The sequence below is a fragment of the Candida theae genome, assembly GCF_024610275.1.
Source record: "Candida theae strain CBS 12239 chromosome Unknown scaffold6, whole genome shotgun sequence".
Lineage (NCBI taxonomy): Eukaryota > Fungi > Ascomycota > Pichiomycetes > Serinales > Debaryomycetaceae > Lodderomyces > Lodderomyces theae.
This window is the reverse complement of record NW_026261434.1, coordinates 237,486-255,064: the sequence shown is the minus strand read 5'-3', so window position 1 is coordinate 255,064 and position 17,579 is coordinate 237,486. Positions and strand designations below refer to the sequence as shown.

General features: G+C 38.7%; 8 protein-coding genes across 8 annotated transcripts; 3 read left to right on the top strand and 5 right to left on the bottom strand. All coding sequences in view use genetic code 12, as the record gives it.

The window, feature by feature from the left end:
- Positions 1-7: 7 nt before the first annotated feature.
- On the bottom strand, positions 8-808 carry VMA8 (H(+)-transporting V1 sector ATPase subunit D; the record flags this gene model as incomplete). The annotated part of the gene is made up of 1 exon (XM_051751793.1): positions 8-808. The coding sequence occupies one exon, from the start codon at positions 806-808 to the stop codon at positions 8-10; it is 801 nt and encodes a 266-aa protein (XP_051609078.1).
- A 179-nt stretch (positions 809-987) lies between these two features.
- KGF57_002475 (mRNA splicing protein) lies at positions 988-2,802 on the top strand (the record flags this gene model as incomplete). Its single annotated transcript, XM_051751792.1, has 1 exon — positions 988-2,802. The coding sequence occupies one exon, from the start codon at positions 988-990 to the stop codon at positions 2,800-2,802; it is 1,815 nt and encodes a 604-aa protein (XP_051609077.1).
- A 931-nt stretch (positions 2,803-3,733) lies between these two features.
- On the bottom strand, positions 3,734-6,136 carry KGF57_002474 (uncharacterized protein; the record flags this gene model as incomplete). Its single annotated transcript, XM_051751791.1, has 1 exon — positions 3,734-6,136. The coding sequence occupies one exon, from the start codon at positions 6,134-6,136 to the stop codon at positions 3,734-3,736; it is 2,403 nt and encodes an 800-aa protein (XP_051609076.1).
- A 4,092-nt stretch (positions 6,137-10,228) lies between these two features.
- On the bottom strand, positions 10,229-11,764 carry KGF57_002473 (uncharacterized protein; the record flags this gene model as incomplete). The annotated part of the gene is made up of 1 exon (XM_051751790.1): positions 10,229-11,764. One exon carries the CDS (start codon positions 11,762-11,764, stop codon positions 10,229-10,231), a length of 1,536 nt encoding a protein of 511 aa, XP_051609075.1.
- A 328-nt stretch (positions 11,765-12,092) lies between these two features.
- Positions 12,093-12,500, top strand: KGF57_002472 (uncharacterized protein; the record flags this gene model as incomplete). The annotated part of the gene is made up of 1 exon (XM_051751789.1): positions 12,093-12,500. The coding sequence occupies one exon, from the start codon at positions 12,093-12,095 to the stop codon at positions 12,498-12,500; it is 408 nt and encodes a 135-aa protein (XP_051609074.1).
- A 37-nt stretch (positions 12,501-12,537) lies between these two features.
- Positions 12,538-13,101, bottom strand: KGF57_002471 (uncharacterized protein; the record flags this gene model as incomplete). Its single annotated transcript, XM_051751788.1, has 1 exon — positions 12,538-13,101. The coding sequence occupies one exon, from the start codon at positions 13,099-13,101 to the stop codon at positions 12,538-12,540; it is 564 nt and encodes a 187-aa protein (XP_051609073.1).
- Positions 13,102-14,500: 1,399 nt separating this feature from the next.
- On the top strand, positions 14,501-15,085 carry KGF57_002470 (uncharacterized protein; the record flags this gene model as incomplete). Its single annotated transcript, XM_051751787.1, has 1 exon — positions 14,501-15,085. The coding sequence occupies one exon, from the start codon at positions 14,501-14,503 to the stop codon at positions 15,083-15,085; it is 585 nt and encodes a 194-aa protein (XP_051609072.1).
- A 249-nt stretch (positions 15,086-15,334) lies between these two features.
- On the bottom strand, positions 15,335-16,546 carry CEK1 (mitogen-activated serine/threonine-protein kinase; the record flags this gene model as incomplete). The annotated part of the gene is made up of 1 exon (XM_051751786.1): positions 15,335-16,546. The coding sequence occupies one exon, from the start codon at positions 16,544-16,546 to the stop codon at positions 15,335-15,337; it is 1,212 nt and encodes a 403-aa protein (XP_051609071.1).
- Positions 16,547-17,579: the final 1,033 nt, after the last annotated feature.

The following is a 17,579-nucleotide window of genomic DNA, read 5'->3' as shown; positions in this document are numbered from 1 at the left end:
ATATGAACTAAAATATAACATCATCTTCTGTTTCGGTTAACACATTGCCCTTGGCGTCTGCTCTGACATCGAAATTCTCCACATCTCTTTGAACTCCTACATCATCAGTCGCGCCCTCCGCCTTGGCCAAATCAAGCTTCTCTTCAGCTTCAGCAACCGCAGCCGCTTCTTGCTTCTTCTCCTGCACCTTCTTCAACCTATAAAACTCCTCCCTATCCAATTCGTCCAATTCAGAATTGATATATGCAATGGTGTTTTCTGTTCGAGGGATAATCACGTGCTCGATGGCATTGACTCTCCTATTGGTGACTTTAATAACCTCATCCAATATAATGAATGCCGTTTGCAATGATGCCAACTCAACCAATGTTTCAACAGCTTTGGTGTAAACTTGCTTGGCTTTCTGGACTTGTTGACCACCTCTACCTAACCCAGTCAATTGGAAGTCATTAATCTCTTCATTTACGGAACTTTCGAAAGTAGGCAAATAGACCCCGGAAACGTTTTCTTGCTTTGCTTTAACTTGAAACCTTGCCTTATTTACAGATTCTTGCACTTGATAGCCAATGTTGTCACCCGTGGCGTAGGAAACTTCAGCAAGAGAGAATGCAGCCGTTTGCATGACTCTACCCATTTTGGTCTTGGCGTTATCAATTCGTTGTGTTATATCTCTGAATCTCTTGGTCAATGCCTCTGACTTTCTCTTTAATAAAGAGTGACCTTGTTGAGCACCCTTCAATTTACTCTTCATGGTTCCCAACGTCATACGTGTGGGAAACACTTGCTCACGGTTACCTGCCCCAGACATTCTCAAATGGTTGTATTAAGTGGTAGTGCTTGGCCCAGAATGAAGAACGGCTTTACTCTGTTGGCTTGAGATTGTCGAAGTTTTTGAGATTAGTTTTCGGCTCTTGTTTTTGTTTTTTTTTTTCTTTTGCTCTTTTCAACCACAGAATGAAAAGCTTTCCTAATCTGCAATGATCAATAATGATCAAAGTTGAAGAGATAGTGAAAGAAGAAGACTTAAAGTATGAGAGTGCTCTCATTGAAAACGAAAAGGACGTACAAGTGTGGGAGTCATATTTTGAATCCAAGCTAAACGATACCCTTCCACTGAAACTTTCCCTCATCTCAAGAGCAGTCAAGGCAGTACCTGAATCGGAAGAATTATGGATCGCCTTTTTGAACTTAGTGGATACAAACTACGAACTAATGTTGACGGAGGATGTGAAGAAAGTAATTGATCAATGCCTCACCACGCAGTCGAAATCGTTACTTATATGGCTCAAAATTTTTGACATTTTAATTGAACATGCCCTTGACCAAGTGACATATATACGACACAAGTTTAACAAGTGTTTACAAGATTTACCATCTACGGAGCATAATAAAATCTGGGTATTGTTTATCAAGTTTGGTGATATCGTTGGTGGACCAACTGGCGTGGATATTTACTCACGGCTAATGAAGTTTGTCAGCCCAAAAGTCTTGCAAGGTGATCAAGCCGCAACCCCTGTTGAGCTAAATTTGACCATTTTGGACTTTATTGATAAATTCGTCGAGTTTGGTGACAATGACGGTGTTTTGAAGTTGTATGGACAGATTGTTCTGTCTAATGAGTACTCGAGCTTGCCCAAATCGCAAGTACAGATCCTATTTGAATACTTGGACTTGCTTGTAGAGAATGCAGTGAAGGAGAAGGAATTTGAACTGGAAGTGAACAAAGCGATACAAAAGTACCCCGATCAAACATCGAATCTTCGATTGAAACTAGTGTCGTTTTACAAGTCCAAGAAGAATAATCAAGTTGATAGGATAAGAGGAATATATCAGGCAGCATTAAAAGATTGCAAAAGTTTGAACGAGTTTGAAAAAGTGTACAATGAGTTTACGCTATTCGAAGAGCGTGAAATTCAAACATACCTTGACTCCAATAGCAATCCAAACACCAACATTCTCTCACGAAAATTATCCGAATATGAAAAACTCCTAACCGACAGACGATTGTTGATAAACGACTTGCAACTCCGTCTCGATATAAACAATGTTGATTATTGGTTCAGTCGATTCGAAATATATCAAGCTCAACTAAACATCCTCATTCAAACCATTGCCAACGCCATCAAGTCAATCAACCCATTGAAAATTCCCGGCACAAGTCAGCATAAACTATACGAAATATGGATCAAATATGCCCAAATATACGCTTCTTCCTCAGATTTCAAAACCGCCGACTTTATATATGGCAAGTCAGTCCAGTCACAATACCCGCACCCTAATGAGCTAGCTGAACTATATATCAGCTGGAGTGAAATGAGACTTGGAAGCGATTACTTTAAAGAGCTGGATGCCATAGAGATGCTTGAAGATGTGTTGTATCGTGAGACTGGAAATAATGATGATGAAATCGACTACGTGGACTCGTCAATACCGGTTCAAAAACGGATCCGAAAACTGATTAAACTATGGCAATTCTATCTTGATTTGGTCGAATCATTTATTGAATCAGCAGATGATGTGATCTACGTTGGCAAACTTTGTGATGCTTATGACATGTTGATCAAATTGAAAATCGCCACTCCTAAAAATTTATTAAATTATGCGGCGTTTTTGGAAACTTGGGGATACATTGAAAAATCGCTAAGCATATATGAACGATGTTTGTACATTTTCAAAGACGAGGCTATAGTGTTGGAAATTTGGAAGGTGTATATAACCAAGTTGAAGTATATTGAGCATAAAGAGAGAAGAAAGGATATTGAAGAGAGATACAAAGAGGTAATGCAACGCAGAGGTAAATAAAAGAAAGTGGATTATTGGGCGATAGTGCCTTGTGACCCACATGGATGTTGTAGAACAGTTTTTGTTTGGTTATGACTACTTAGTATCTAATAACATAGTCCATGAAGAGAAATTTAGTTTTTAGAATATAGTAAGCTCTTTTCAGCATTATCTTTTTTTTTTTTTTTTTTTGAAACCGAAGCAGAGTGGATGTTCATGAAGTCATAGCAGATACAGTACAATGTCATAGCTTCCCATGTATTCAAGTGAAGTATCTGATGTTAACATTTTGCAATAATTTTTTGGCAAAAATTGCCGCAAATAAAAATCTTTCTCAGCCCATGGATTTTCATTGTTTTGAACCCAATCAAGCTCTAAATAGTGGAAATGAGACGTAAAAAGTTCTCAATAGACTCAGCGATTGTGTCAACTGCATAAGTCGATGGTCTAAGTGCTATTCAATTGCAGGATGGTTTTCGGATATAGTACTATGTGTATTGTCGAGCACTAATCTTCTCAAAAAATATCCCAGATAGTTTAGTGGCTAGAATTACCGTTTGTCGCATGGTAGACCAGGGTTCAATTCCCTGTCTGGGAGCATATTTTTTTCTTTTTACTTTTCTGCTACGATCAATCCCTAGATTCAGAACTCTACAGAGTCTACTAGGCATCTCTTTTCCTCCATCGAATTTAATCGATACAAAGAATCAAATCAAACAAGAATGAATAAATTAAACGAAGAACCTATAAAAACCAAAAAGAAAAAAAAAAAATAAAAAAAAACCAAACAAGAACTAGCTTATTTTAGTCACCTCTAAACCTCAAAAGCCCAAAAAATTAAACAAACCCTGTTGCCGTTACTCTATAATAAAACCATTTTTTTGCGCGTTGTTCACGTTGCATTCTATCACATATTGGACATTTTTGTTGGATTCTCTTTTTTTTTTGTCACTTACCCAAAATGATGTGACGTCCACCTTGCTACAAACCTTTCCAAATTCAACCTTTGATCAGAACAGTTGTTGATCCTGATTGATTTATCCAGTTTGATCAATTCACTATACGAATTCCAACCAAGATGGAAATCCAAAAACATCGTCTTGACGAACAGTTTTATCAACTTTTGATTGTTCTTCAATTTGGTTTTGGTCGATTGCGAATTGATAATGAGTAGTGTCAACAACTTGGTTACAATCTCAATACTTGCTGATGTTGGAGATACAACCAAGTTGGTTGAGTTTTTGTCCTGACTTTCATCGCTTTTGACCGGCTCGAACCTGCCTTGATCTATGATTGGTGTGGTTGGAGCCGATAATGATAATGGTAACGAGTCATTAAATTGAAGCATCAACTTAAATGTGTCATGGAAAGTCAATTCACTAGTTTCTCCCGAGGGTGGAGTATAACTGTTGATGAATTCACGGTTGAAAATCTCTTGATTGATCAATTCTAACAAACAATAAATGTCAATGACAGATTGCTGGGGGAATATAGTCAAGATGATGGGGATTGTTGAATGATCCTTTTCTGATAAGCCGGTTTCACTCATGCTCTTTATATACAAAAGATGGATAAAGTTGGTCTTGAATTGACTCATATCAACACCAGAGTTGGCAATCAAGGGCTTTGACAATACCGAGTCCATTATTTTGTTGAATTCACGATTCTTACTCTGTTTCATTACCTCAGTCAACCCTTGCAATTTTTGGTCAAACAACTCAAACAGGTTACGAATCGTGTTCACCGAGTCTTGCGATGAGTAGTTGTTGGACAATATTTTCATCAAGAACTGGAATGCTAGATTTGAAGGAACATTGCAATCCCAGGCTAGCTTTCTCAATTGATTCTTTTCACTAGTGAACTTTTTGTTGAAATGCTTCGTGTCCAAATCCATCAAGGAGTTTAGTATCTTAATCCATTGTTGCTGGTGATAAAGTGCTGATTGAACAGTTTTGATTCTTGAGTCGTGTTGAGACTTGGCAACACTTTCAAACAGACTTAGACTCTTTGTGAACTCACGATTATGTTTGGTCTTGTCGGACGCTGGTTTTGGTGGTAAATTAATTGGTCTAGTTTGATCAAGAAAATTCAACTTTTCGGGTGATATCAAGTGCAAATCTTCCATTGATGATTGGGATTTGATAAAAGACGGTAACTTATACATCAAATTTTGCTCCCTTGTCATTTTCATCAATTTTGAAACCGAAGCACTTCTTTGGGAATAAAAATCGGAAATGTTGGCGGTGATTTCCGAATCCTCATCAAAAGTGGCCTCATCTTCTTCAATTATACTATCATCGTTGTTTGTATAAAGTGTCGGCAACTGATTAGTACTCAATTTTCCTGGTAAAGGACAGGGTCTAATATTGTATTTGTCATTGTCATCACTGACTAAGTCGTTTCTTGATAGTATGGTCACAGTACTGGAAGAAGCTGAGTTTGATCTTGACTTGGATTTGCTGAGTGTGGTACTACTTCCCTTTTGCAATGAATACAATTCATTGTTTTTGATCACGGGTACGTTGAAGATCAAACTATCCAAGTCATTGGACAATATCTCCTCATCGTCATCATTTTCCTCATACTTTTTCTTTCTCAATTGTTGACGTTCCTTGCTGTCTTGTGAGCTCATGTACTTTGATTTTGTGCGATTCAAGGTGGGCACTGTAGTCACCGACTTTGAACGTTCCTTTTTACTGAGGGGTTTCAGTACTGGAAATGACTTTAGCACATTTGTTGTCGATGCTGCCTTTAAGGCTTGTGGTTTGAAATTTGAAGGAGCTTTGACCAAAGATATCGCGGATTCATTTTCATCCAAAGAAACTTTTGATTCAAATGCCGATGTTGAGGCAGAAGTCATTGAACTTAATCGAGAGTCCACTACTTGAGATCCTCGACTATATTGTGATGGAGAAGTGCTCGACGTAATGGCAGAACTTGAACTGGCAACTGGGGCATCAAATTGTGACGACACAACCAGTGCATGGTCCTCAAAGGAAGATGACGAAGATTGGATAGACATGACGGAATCTTGAGACATTCTTCTTCTGGATGGGTTTGTTGGTACAGACGACGATGATGGAACAGTCGGTTGACTTTTGTTCAAGTTTAATGACGACTTGGAGTTGATCTTTTGAATGTAGTAATCGCCCGGTCTTTTCGGTATATTTGAAACAGATGCACTGTGCTCTTTCAATGTGGGTAATGCACTTCTTGAAGCCACTCTCTTCGGAGCAGAGTTTCCACCATTCACTTTGGTTGAGGGTGGTGGTGGTGGTACTGATGGACAAGACAGTTTTCTTGAGTTGAGCGATATGTCATACAAGTTCTGACTATTTATGGAAACATTAGACATGATGGATGGATGGGAAACGTTTGTCCTATAGCTGGTTGAAAAAAAAAAAATAAAATAAAGCAAATTGGAGATCTGCCTATGTGTTATATGTAGATTGTGGTGGTCAACGGTGGCTAAATGAGATTGCTCTTTTTTTTGTTTTCTTTTTTTGGCTGCCTCTTTGATATTCTTGCAACCAAAGATTTCAGCAACAAACAAGGGGGGGGGTGATTACTCTCAGTAGCTCAAACTTTGATATGTGTGTAGATTCAACTATGTGACAATGTTTAGGGCGCTCCAGATATGACGGGCACTTTAGTCAATGTGAATCTGGACGAGATGGTGATGTGTATCCAAAAAGTAAAGGAAAAAAGCGAGTGTAGTAGGATACGTATCAATTTGCAAGCACCTGTGAGGTGAGGTGAGGGGAGGGGAGGGGAAGTCTATTTGAGTAGGTTGGAATAGTTCACTTCTTCCCTTCTAGTAAGCTTGGGTGTGTGTGCGTGTGTTGAGTGGTGGGTGATTGGTTGGTTAATTAGTATGCTTAGACTTGATTTTTACTTTTGGTTGTCAGATCTGAAATCTTAAGTATGAGATTTAATTTTTTTTTTATTTTCGTTTCTCGATGTAATATTAAATTGTAGTGTATTGTATTGTATTAAGTTGGTTGTCTGTTTAGGCATTGTGTGTAAAATGAGATTTGCTCTGATACTGCATATAAACACACACTTTTGTTTACCTTTTCTTTCCTTTTTTTTTTGTTTACACAAATTTTGTTAGTTTTTATTGCTTGTGAACTACATTTAGACAATTGTTGTTGCTTCACAAACTTGAGACAGTGCAGTAGCTTGCTTTCATAATTCCACGCTGCTGGTGAGAGGCAACAACCATACCAATCTATGGAATAGCTTACAAGGCTTCAAGAGCTACATCTCTTACCCACAATGTCAGTACCATTTCCCACAACAACCTACAGTTAAATGTATTGCCGAATTTCGCTGTTTTTGAGAGAGATTCCTTGCTATGCGGAAGGCAAGAATAGCATTGATTTTGTTACTTCTGTTAGCTTGGTTATGAATTTCATTTGTGAGGTGGGTTTTAGCACTTCGTACGTACATATATAATCTGTCTTTGAGGTGTTTTTCTTCTTCTTCTTCTTCTTCTTCTTCGTTTGTTCCTAGCAATCGAAGGAACTCCTGTCCTATTGTTCTTGTTTTTTATTGTGTGTTCTTTGTTTTGTGTTATTGCAAATAACAGTGTTGCTGGTTACGTGCCTCGGCTTAAAATTCTCGAATTACTTCACTGTTCACTGCTACAATTGGTGGCTAAAAATAGCACAAACTCAGAATGAGCTGGAATTTCTTCAACAACTCAAGGGGGGGGAGGTTGCTTCTCTGTGAAGAGAGGTGGAAGCGAAACTCTCAGACACTCTCGGTTCACTATTGAAACATATCTTACTGAGAACTAGTCCCACAAACATTTCATCCGTATTCGCAATATATCAGAATTGAAACTTCGGTCGTCGGCCGAATCGTTCTTTTTTTTTTTTCAAGCGGAAATACTAATTGCGGATCCCGTGTTCTTCTGTACGATATGGGGGACTCTTGGTGACTACGGTTACAAAATCCCGAAAACGTCACAGTTAGTGTAGCAACTCTAATAACAGACAAAGTGACAAAAAGATACAAAGCAGTGTGCGGTGATTTGGTAACCTTATTGCCAAGAGAATTTTTCTGTATTAATTGCTATCAAAGGACGATAAGCAATGTAGCCAAATATACCTAGTTAAGTTGCCTTATCTAATTGCTCCTTCTTCTTTACTTAAGTATTCTTTTCGTACTTTATTGATTATTGTTGAGGAATGCTCAACAAAGCGTTAGTAATGTCTTCTTTGTGTGTTGTTGACATATTTGTTCTCTCGAAAGGAGGTGCGTACTGTATACAATCTACATTTCCAACTTTTGTNACTACAGAACTTAAAGAAAATTACACAAACCAGTTCTTCCCAATTGAGTAGTACCTATTACTACTTTGAGATTATTGCAAGATAACATATACTTTCTATCTCCGAAATTAGATACACTTATCATTTAAGACATTTGTATTATAGGAAGCAAGCATCACTTGTAGAAGAGACAGATACAGGATTGATGTGATTGCTTCGGCAATATGAAATCTAGCCAATTTGTTTCTCCCTCCCACCCGGGCTTATTTCAAAGTTAACCCACATTAGTAGATGCGGGTTTGGTCTTGCAAATTTCAAGTGGTGCTGAAACCCTGTTACCTTGTAACTATTAGAATGCTCCAATATAGAGCCCACTTGATTCAGCATTTGGCAACTGTCTACAGTAAATCTGGTGTAATTAATATATACACACACACACACACGTACAAAATCAAAAAAATAAAATAAATAAAAAAGAGAAACCTAACCGTACCCTGTGTTTTGTTTCCCTTCCTTGTGTGCCTGCTTGGCATCTCCATTTTGTCCAACAACAATCGGTTTTATGTAAGTATCGACCGCGTATAATTAAACAATCTCGTTTCTATTCCAAAAAAACGACGTTACCCCTTGTTCTTGTCCTTCGATACAGTAACAAAATCCCTTTCACTAGACCGCACTTGTTATTTGACCCTGATTGGGGTTTATAACACAGACACGCCAAAAACAACAACAACAACAACAACAACCAAGGTTTCGTGTTATTCTTTTTTTGCATCATCCCCTCCTTTTTATTCTATTTTTCCTGATTTGATATATATGAGACATCAATATCCAAAATATTGATGTATTGTAAAACAAGGTTGTTCTAGAACTCTGTTGCGATCGTTTTCTTTATACCTCCCCACGCTTTTTACGAGTAATATAATCCTAACGTTGTGCAACAGAAAAAACGGCAAATTTATGTGTTCACACAATGCATTCATTTTTTAAGGGTTGTCCAATGTAGTAGATAACCTATGTGTTAACATACTGTCCCATCTTCCTTACTTGTTCAACAACCCAGCCTGTATATATGAGTAAAACGAGTTGATACATTAGGGTTAATGTATCTAAATGGAGTGGGTGCCACTGATATTTACAAACAATTTGATCATCTTTTTACAATACACAACATATCTAATGTACCGAATTACATTAGGTGGAAGTATCACAACTTCTAAACAAAAATCGAATAGCATCAAAAACATGCAATTCCAACAGGTTGCAGCAATTCCAAAACTGTTAAACTGCTTGAAATTTCACGCGTGAAAAGGATATACATGGGGTATTAGATGATCCTAGTTATGACAGTAATGGCCACGTATAACGAGTCAACTCTATCCAAGTCAATAATCGGTATGCTCCAGAGCCACCGCACGTTTCTTTCTTCCAACTGTAATTCAGCACCATCTAGCACGCACAGTGAATTGTAATTGCCTTTGAAAAAGTGTCTGTTTCTCCCTTGAGTTTTATCTCGATAGTTTGGCGTAAAGTCTTTTTAACCGTGATGGCACAATGGTTGGACAAACAAATTCGAAAATACTTCCTATGATGATTTGTGGTATCACATATCAAAGTTGGCAACCGTTCTCCAGCTCGGAAGGATGCCATGACTTCTACTAGTTTCTTCAATAGTTTAATAAAAACTCATTATAAAACTGCACTTACAAGTCTCACCAATGGTCAACGACAAATATATTCTTACATGATTTTGTTACGGGCACAACTTTTGAATTTGTCCAACGAGACCGAAACAAGGTGCATGGTGGAGTGGGGAAGAAGGGAGGAAAAAGAGAAATTGCACGTGAATGTCAAAGGGAGGTAAATTCGCAACCTTCTTAAGTTCCCTTAGCTCATAACAATCTTTAACACAGCACAGATTGCTAAATTAGGAATGGCCCTACACGATGACTACAAAATGTACATCACAGACTTGGAAAACAGCTTCCGAGAGGCTCCTTGTTCAATTCTGCGTCAATGCCCATAATGTAGGCTGTAAATGCAGCGATATAAGTCACAACTTTGACTCTTGCAGAAAATACCTCAACATACTTTTACTCTAGGTCAATTTACGAATAAATACTTTTACAGTTACAAACGTCTCTATAAATGTCTACACAACATACTTTTCACTGCCCATGCTCTATCCATTCAGTTGTACTCATTTGGGACAACCGACTCAAAGCTCTAGCAAATGCAAATCGTTCTTCATCATTGGCAAACATATTTGCCTTTTTCGCAATCGATTTATCAAATCCATGCTTTGTCACCAACTCGTCGTCTTCAAATGTTTCTTCAACACCTTTATCCTTTTGTCGTTTGTACAATTGATAATTTCCCTCTGCCAAGTCTTCTGGTTCTACAAACAAATCCTTGAATGGAGCAGCACAAGTAACAGCCAACCGACCATGGGAATCATAAACTGCATCCAAAAACGTAATAAAACGACGCACTTCATTTCTAGCGTCGATACTAAGATATGGGATATCTGTGATCATAAATGAATGAAACAGCTCAGCCAACGTTAGATAATCACCTGCTGACCTTGGGGTTCCACATAATTCAAAAAATGTAAATTGGGCCACATTGGGCGGTGAACATAACGGGATGGGGATTTTTCTCCCCCATACTTCAAGATCAAAATCAGTCAATTGATCCTGACACGAAGTATTACCGTCATTGAAATATTCATACCATTGAGCAACATGCTTGGCACAATTGGCACGATTGACCCTGGAGTCCCATTTCACTCCTGGTTTGGGCGAGTAATACACCGAACTAATGGGTTTAGGCACTTTCCTATAATCGGTTGGCGAGTTCAAATAAATGACTCGACATTTATGTTTAATCAATTGAATACAAGGGATAAAACTGACTCGTTGAATACCGTTCAAGTACAAGTCATCGGGAGCGCGATTACTCGTGGCAAACAAAACAACTCCAAAGTCTGGCGACAACAACATCATTAATAAACGTCGCAACAGCATGGCATCAGCAACATCGGTCACTTGAAACTCATCAAAACACAAAATAGTAGAATCACGAGCAATTTCAGCTGCCAATATAGGAATCACATCAATATCATCATGTTCTTCGCCCGAGCTCAGCTTGGAACTGTACTTTATTTTCAATTGATGTGTACGCTTGTGCAAGTTTTGCATAAACTGATGGAAATGAACACGTTTCTTGTTCAAGTGTGGTGGCACTGTTTGGTAAAAAAGATCCATCAACATGGTTTTCCCACACCCGACATCCCCATATAGATAGATACCCTTGACACCCGTACCGTCGTTGCCAAAATCATAATCGGAAGCACCGGTGGTGGAGCCTGAACTGCCACCATTGCGGCCGAAAAATGATGAAAATGTCTTTATGAGGGAAAATTTTGGTTTCAAATCTTGATACGTTGGAATTTCGACTTTGGGTGGCTGGTATGTGTTCAACAGTTCATGTAATTGCGATAATGAAGAGATGATTTTGTGTTGGTATGGGTCATCTCGTAACTTACCTTGTTGTACTCGTTTGGTATATAGTTCGAGTGGGGTTTGAAAGATACGAGTGCTTGTTGTAAAACTTCTTAGTGGGGTTACGTAGCTGTGGTTTGTGGGGGTCGTTTTGAATGCAAGTAAGTTTGGTAGTTTCGTGGGGAATTTCGATAGTATCATTGTGGGTGTTAGTGTATGTAGTGAGAGTCTATTCCAGGATGCTATTCTATGCGTATTAGTCGCTATGCATTTGATGGTGTGTACAGAAACGAACGAAAAGCAGGAATGTGGTTCTCTTGCGGTCTGGTGTGTGTGTGACTCAATAAGCAACACCTCTCTACTCACACTGACACTGTGTAGAAAGATGTTTTGTTTGGCCGTTGACGCACTGTGGTTGGTGAATCCTTTTTATGCAGTACCATAAAGAAGATGGTGCAAAGAGACCACCAAAGCCTTTTTCTTCCCATCTTCAAGAGCACGCTCTCATCCTATAGTGTCGTCCATCATTATGTCAAAATCGGTAACACCTGCCACAACGACGTCCACAGATCTTCATGCGCTTCTGGAAATCACCACTAAACCTCATTCATTCAAGCAAAATCCAAACAGGGCACCCGTTGGAAATAGACGCTATAAACCAAGTCGACAATTAATATCGGACGAAATCAAACGCATACAACAGAAGGAAAACCTACCTGTGGATAAGCCCACTTACTTGTCAGTTACTGCACCACCAAGTTTGTTGCCAAAGAAACATTATTGTGATATTACAGGATTGGAGGGGAAGTATAAGAACCCAGCTAACCAGTTACGATTCCACAATGTCGAAATTTATCAAGAGGTTATAAAAAATATGCACCCTGGTGTTGATCAAGCATACTTGGAGCTAAGGGGAGCAAACGTTGTATTAAAATAGGAATTGAGAAAGGAAAAATTGTGTTTATGTCTATAAGCTATATAAAATCATCCACCAATTTCTTTACTCCTTGATCAAACTTGGGCGAATTCAATACATCTTCTTCATTGCTCTCCTCTTGCTGGGTTTGTTCATTGGTGCCAAAATTTCTAAATGGATTGCACACGACTCTAAGATACAACTTGTAAACCGATGTTATGAATTTGTATAAGTTATCCTGATTTATCGTGGCACTTTGATCCATACCGACAACTATCTTCAACCCATTGTTGGATTCGTACCCATACACAATTACTTGGTCTTGGATAAACAAGAGCAAGACGCCATTGGAGTTTTGTTGTTGATGTTGATGTTGTTGTTCACGTAGAGCTAGTGATGTAGGTGAAGAAAAAATATCTAGTGCCATGTGGCTGAAAAAGTTGAATTTGAGGAACTTGTTGATTGTCGATGTTGATTGAACTGATTCGGGCTGCTGTCCTTCGGAGCTCGCTTCTTTTGTACCAGAGTTTAGCTCTGGTAGGAAGGATTGGATGTATAATGGCTTGTCAGTTCGCGATATCAAGGACACAAATTGTATGGGGTTCTTGCGGGTAGAAGTCATGATGGGATGGTATGCAGATTAAAAGAATAAGAGGGATAGTAGTGTTCCTGTGTGTCAGTCTATTCTCTTCTCTAGGGGTAGCTTTTTGGTGAAAGAAATTTGTGAGTTCTCAGCCGATGTCGCAACTGTGTACAACTCGACATTACCCCACGCGACAAGTATTTCAAAGGTCTTTACCTATGACGGAGCTCTAAAGCCAACACACTCACCGTTGCAAAGTCTGCGAAAAAATACCACCTCTTATTATTTACTTATTTGTAACGAGGTGTGCTTCATATGTTCAATAAGCCATGATCCGAGCCAAGCATTGAGGCAAATTCCAGGTATACTTGAGGAGATTAAACCAATCGACGATGAGAAAGAGTTGATTTCTAAGCTCGGATATACATCTTTTTGCCTAATGATCTCCAGCTCAAATCTATACTCTCGGACGATGTCGAAGTTGAAAGTACAATTGCAAATCCGTATCTCCCTCGTTCCTCGAAGGAGGTGTTGCGCGCGGTGCGTCTGATTTCTAAATTCTTACTGTGCATAGTTGAGCTCTTTTTGTGTATCTTCTGGGCTTTCCTTTCCAATCCTTTCCTTCCCGATGCAAAACGGGAACGAGGCGCACGCTCATATTGAAGCATCAGAGACTCCTGCCAGAGAGAATATAAACAAAAAATCTGTTGTGTTGATCTGGCGGTACGGTTCTGTGTAGACCTAAGGTGACGTATGAATTCAGGAACACACATGCACACAGAACATATAGCCACACAGCCACACAGCCACACAGCCACACACACACACACACACACACAAACTATCTCCCTTTAAAGACTTCCCAAGCAGAAGAAAAAAAAAAAAATTGAGTTCTCCCCTTTGTTCCAGTTCAAGATCAATGGAGATAGAGGAATTTGGACAATAGAGTTGATGGGGATAACAAAACAAGAAAAACAATAGTAGCAAACACATACACAAAATAATACACAGTAGTAAGCACTCTATTAATCTTTTAACGCCGGAAACAAGGCTGTGAGGAAAATTTTCCATCTTCATAGAGACCAGAGTAAACATTCTCAAGAGAATAGCACCATCCAACAAACGTATTACGTGGAAGATGTACACTTCATTCTCTTAGTTGTAGACACATATACCCATGTATATATATATATATCGTATGGATTTTCATGTATGAAATATTTAGCCATTACGCAAAGGAAATTTTTTTTTTTCTTTTTTTTTTTTTTTTATTCTTAAACATCCCCTTCCTGATTTCAACCAACAACAAATTTTACTACATCCAACTTTAAACAGAGAAAAACCCACCACAACAAGGTTCCACTTTATCAGCCTTTCTTCTTTGCTCTTTAACCAGGTTTAACAACGCAGTCACTACACTCGCTATTACTATACAGTCATGGCTATCTTTAGATCAAAATCATCCAACAAAACCCCACAAGAGGGACACATAGATGTGAAAATCACCCAGCAGGACCAGGAAAACTATAAGGTACACACAGCCAACGTTCATGATCCCATTTTAACTGCTGTCAATGAAGCCCAACCTTTTGAACAAGCCGCTCAAAGAGATACTAGAAGACCATCTTATTTGTCCCATGACTCAGCTGATTTGAAGGATATCTTTGGACAGCCAATTAGACAAACTGACATGTCCAACCCTACGAGAAACAGAAATGAGAGACCTTTGGATACCATACGTGGGTTTGAGTATGCAATCACTGGTGATGTCAATTACAGAGACCAATTAGAGAGTGGCCGTTTGGGTTGGGGGTTTCATGAAGATTTCCCATTCTATAATTTGAATGGACAAGGAGGCGCACAAGACGATGGTACGCAACAACATATGGGAGGAGGCGGAAGACCGGTGATTAACTTTGATGAACAACCCCTTTATCAAGCTCAGAATTATAGTGCTAGTTCTTTGCAAAATGATGGTGGTAAGAAGAAAAAGAAGAGAGGCTTGTTTGGAAGAAAGAAGTAGCGGCATTACGCAAAGAGAGACATAGCAGTTACAGAAGAGTACATGCTCTGATGATGATGATAAATATCCCACTCCCCCTCCCCCCTCCTCACCTTTGTTTAGTTCATTTTATAGTGTTTTTTGTTTTGTTTGAATGTTATTAGTTTTTGGAATCGATTCTTCGAATAGTTATTTCGGGATGTACCTTCTACGACTCTCCTCCTACAATCAATTCGTATACTAGGTGTGCATTGGGTATACTGTTTTTCTTTATAAAGGTTTCATTATCTCATCATACAACATCCGTTTCAACTCCTCAATGGTCAACTCATCCTTCTTTTTATCAAAATCAAAAAAATCCTCGGGGATTTTTTCGCTAACAGGCTCATCATTTGGATCATGATACAATTGCAAATACGGATGCTTCAAAGCGTCTTCCATGGTGATACGTTTAGCAGGGTTAAAAATTAGTAATTTTTCCAACAAATCCAACGCTAGTGGGTTTATTGGAGCATTATTCACATTCTTAAACAACTCAGCAAATGGAATCTTTTTACAAAATGGCAATGACCGAATATACTCTCTTGCCCTTTTCGATTTGATATTGTAATAATCTTCCATGTTGGGAGTACCCAAAACTTCCATAATCAACCACAACTGATTATGATAATCTCTTCCTGGAAACAAAGGTCTGCCGCTCAACATTTCGGCCAATATACACCCCACCGACCAAACATCAATAGCAGTAGTGTACTCTTGGAAAGTCAACATGATTTCTGGAGCTCTGTACCATCGAGTAGCCACATACTCTGTCATGAACCCAAAATTGTCCTCCAGGGAGGCTATGCTTCTAGCAAGACCAAAATCACATATTTTCAAATCACAATTGGAGTTGAGTAGTAAATTCAGCGGTTTCAAGTCTCGATGCAAAACATTTGCCGAATGCATAGCTTTCAAAGCTCGTAATGTTTGATATGTAAAGTACTGTATATGATCATCAGTCAATGTTTGTGTACGTATCACACGATGTAAATCTGTTTCCATCAACTCTTGGATCAAGTAGATCTCATTAAAATGGGCATAATCATATGGCCGTTGAATAGCAAGTATCGATATGATATTTTCATGATTGAAATGTTTTAAAAGCTTGAGTTCACGCAAGGTTCTCAAGCACAACATTGATCTTTCAAATGGCTCGATCTTTTTGATCGCCACTTTTTGTTGTGATGGCTTGTGGATGGCTGAACATACGATACCATATGCTCCTTCACCAACAATCTCCAATATTTGATAATGGTCGGAAACGTTGAAAGATACCTGTCTTTGCGGAGTTTCCGGCTGCTGCTGCTGCATTTGCTGCTGCTGCTGCTGTTGTTGTTGCATCTGTTGTTGTTGCATCTGTTGTTGTTGCATCTGTTGTTGTTGCATCTGTTGTTGGATTTGAGCCTGATAATGCTGTTGTGGATGATGCTCAACGCTCATTTCTATTTTTACGGGCGGTAAAGCTTCTGTGAGTGGAAAGTGTGAATTCGGCAGCTGTGTGTGTTTAGAAGTAGTGGGATCAACCTGAATTAGCTAGACCTTGGTCCAAGTCTCTATTTCACTACTGAATATCGGTGGGATCAAATGGGCAGATGCTTTGGCAGAGATATGAAAAAAAAAGGGCTGTTGTTATACTGCCAGACAATTGGTAAAAAAAAAAAAGAAATATTGGATACCTTTCTTTGTGTAACTGGGACACGAAATGATTTTGGTCTGTTTGATTTGGCGCTTAACCTTTTCACAGGTACACAAGAAAACAATACAACAAGGAACAAAATAGAGGTAACCACGTACTGTGTCATGACTGTCTTGTTGAGAAGGATTAGACTGTCCAGATATAGGTCATACTCAAAGCTTCTTTCACCCTATTTTACCGTCCTGTGAAATATTAGAAATTAAAATTATATCTTTGCCAAAAACAATTTGTAGTCTCATGTTTCAGATCACCCAACCCGGTCAATTATGGGCGAATGTAAAAGTTACAAAAAAAAAAAAAAAGAGACAAGGGAATTGATTCAAGAAGCTCAAGTAAAGCCACACCTCTATAATGTGGATAGAAGGTGTCGGGTACCTGACGCATTGTCTTCATCAATTGTAGAGGAGGAGAAAGAAATACCATACTCTTGTGAAAAGAAGTGTCGTCCTTCAATGGTCTTTGAGCAAGCTGAACTCCCTCTCTTCTTCCATAAGCCTTTTGGCTTCTCTTGATATATTGTTAAGTCAATCTTTTATTGACGTGTTCTCATTTCCATTTTCATTTGGTTCTGCTTACGTCATTTGTGCTAAAATTAAGGTTATGAGGTCTGGTTCTTGTTTTAGTTGAGAATGTAGGTTACAATAACTAGCTTGACTACATGCACACGTTTTATAGTTTGTACTACAAACGGGTTTCTTCGATTTTAAGGTACCATTATAAGGACGGTTGTTGTTGTTGTTGTTGTTGTGAATGCAGTACACCAGATTTTTACCCTGT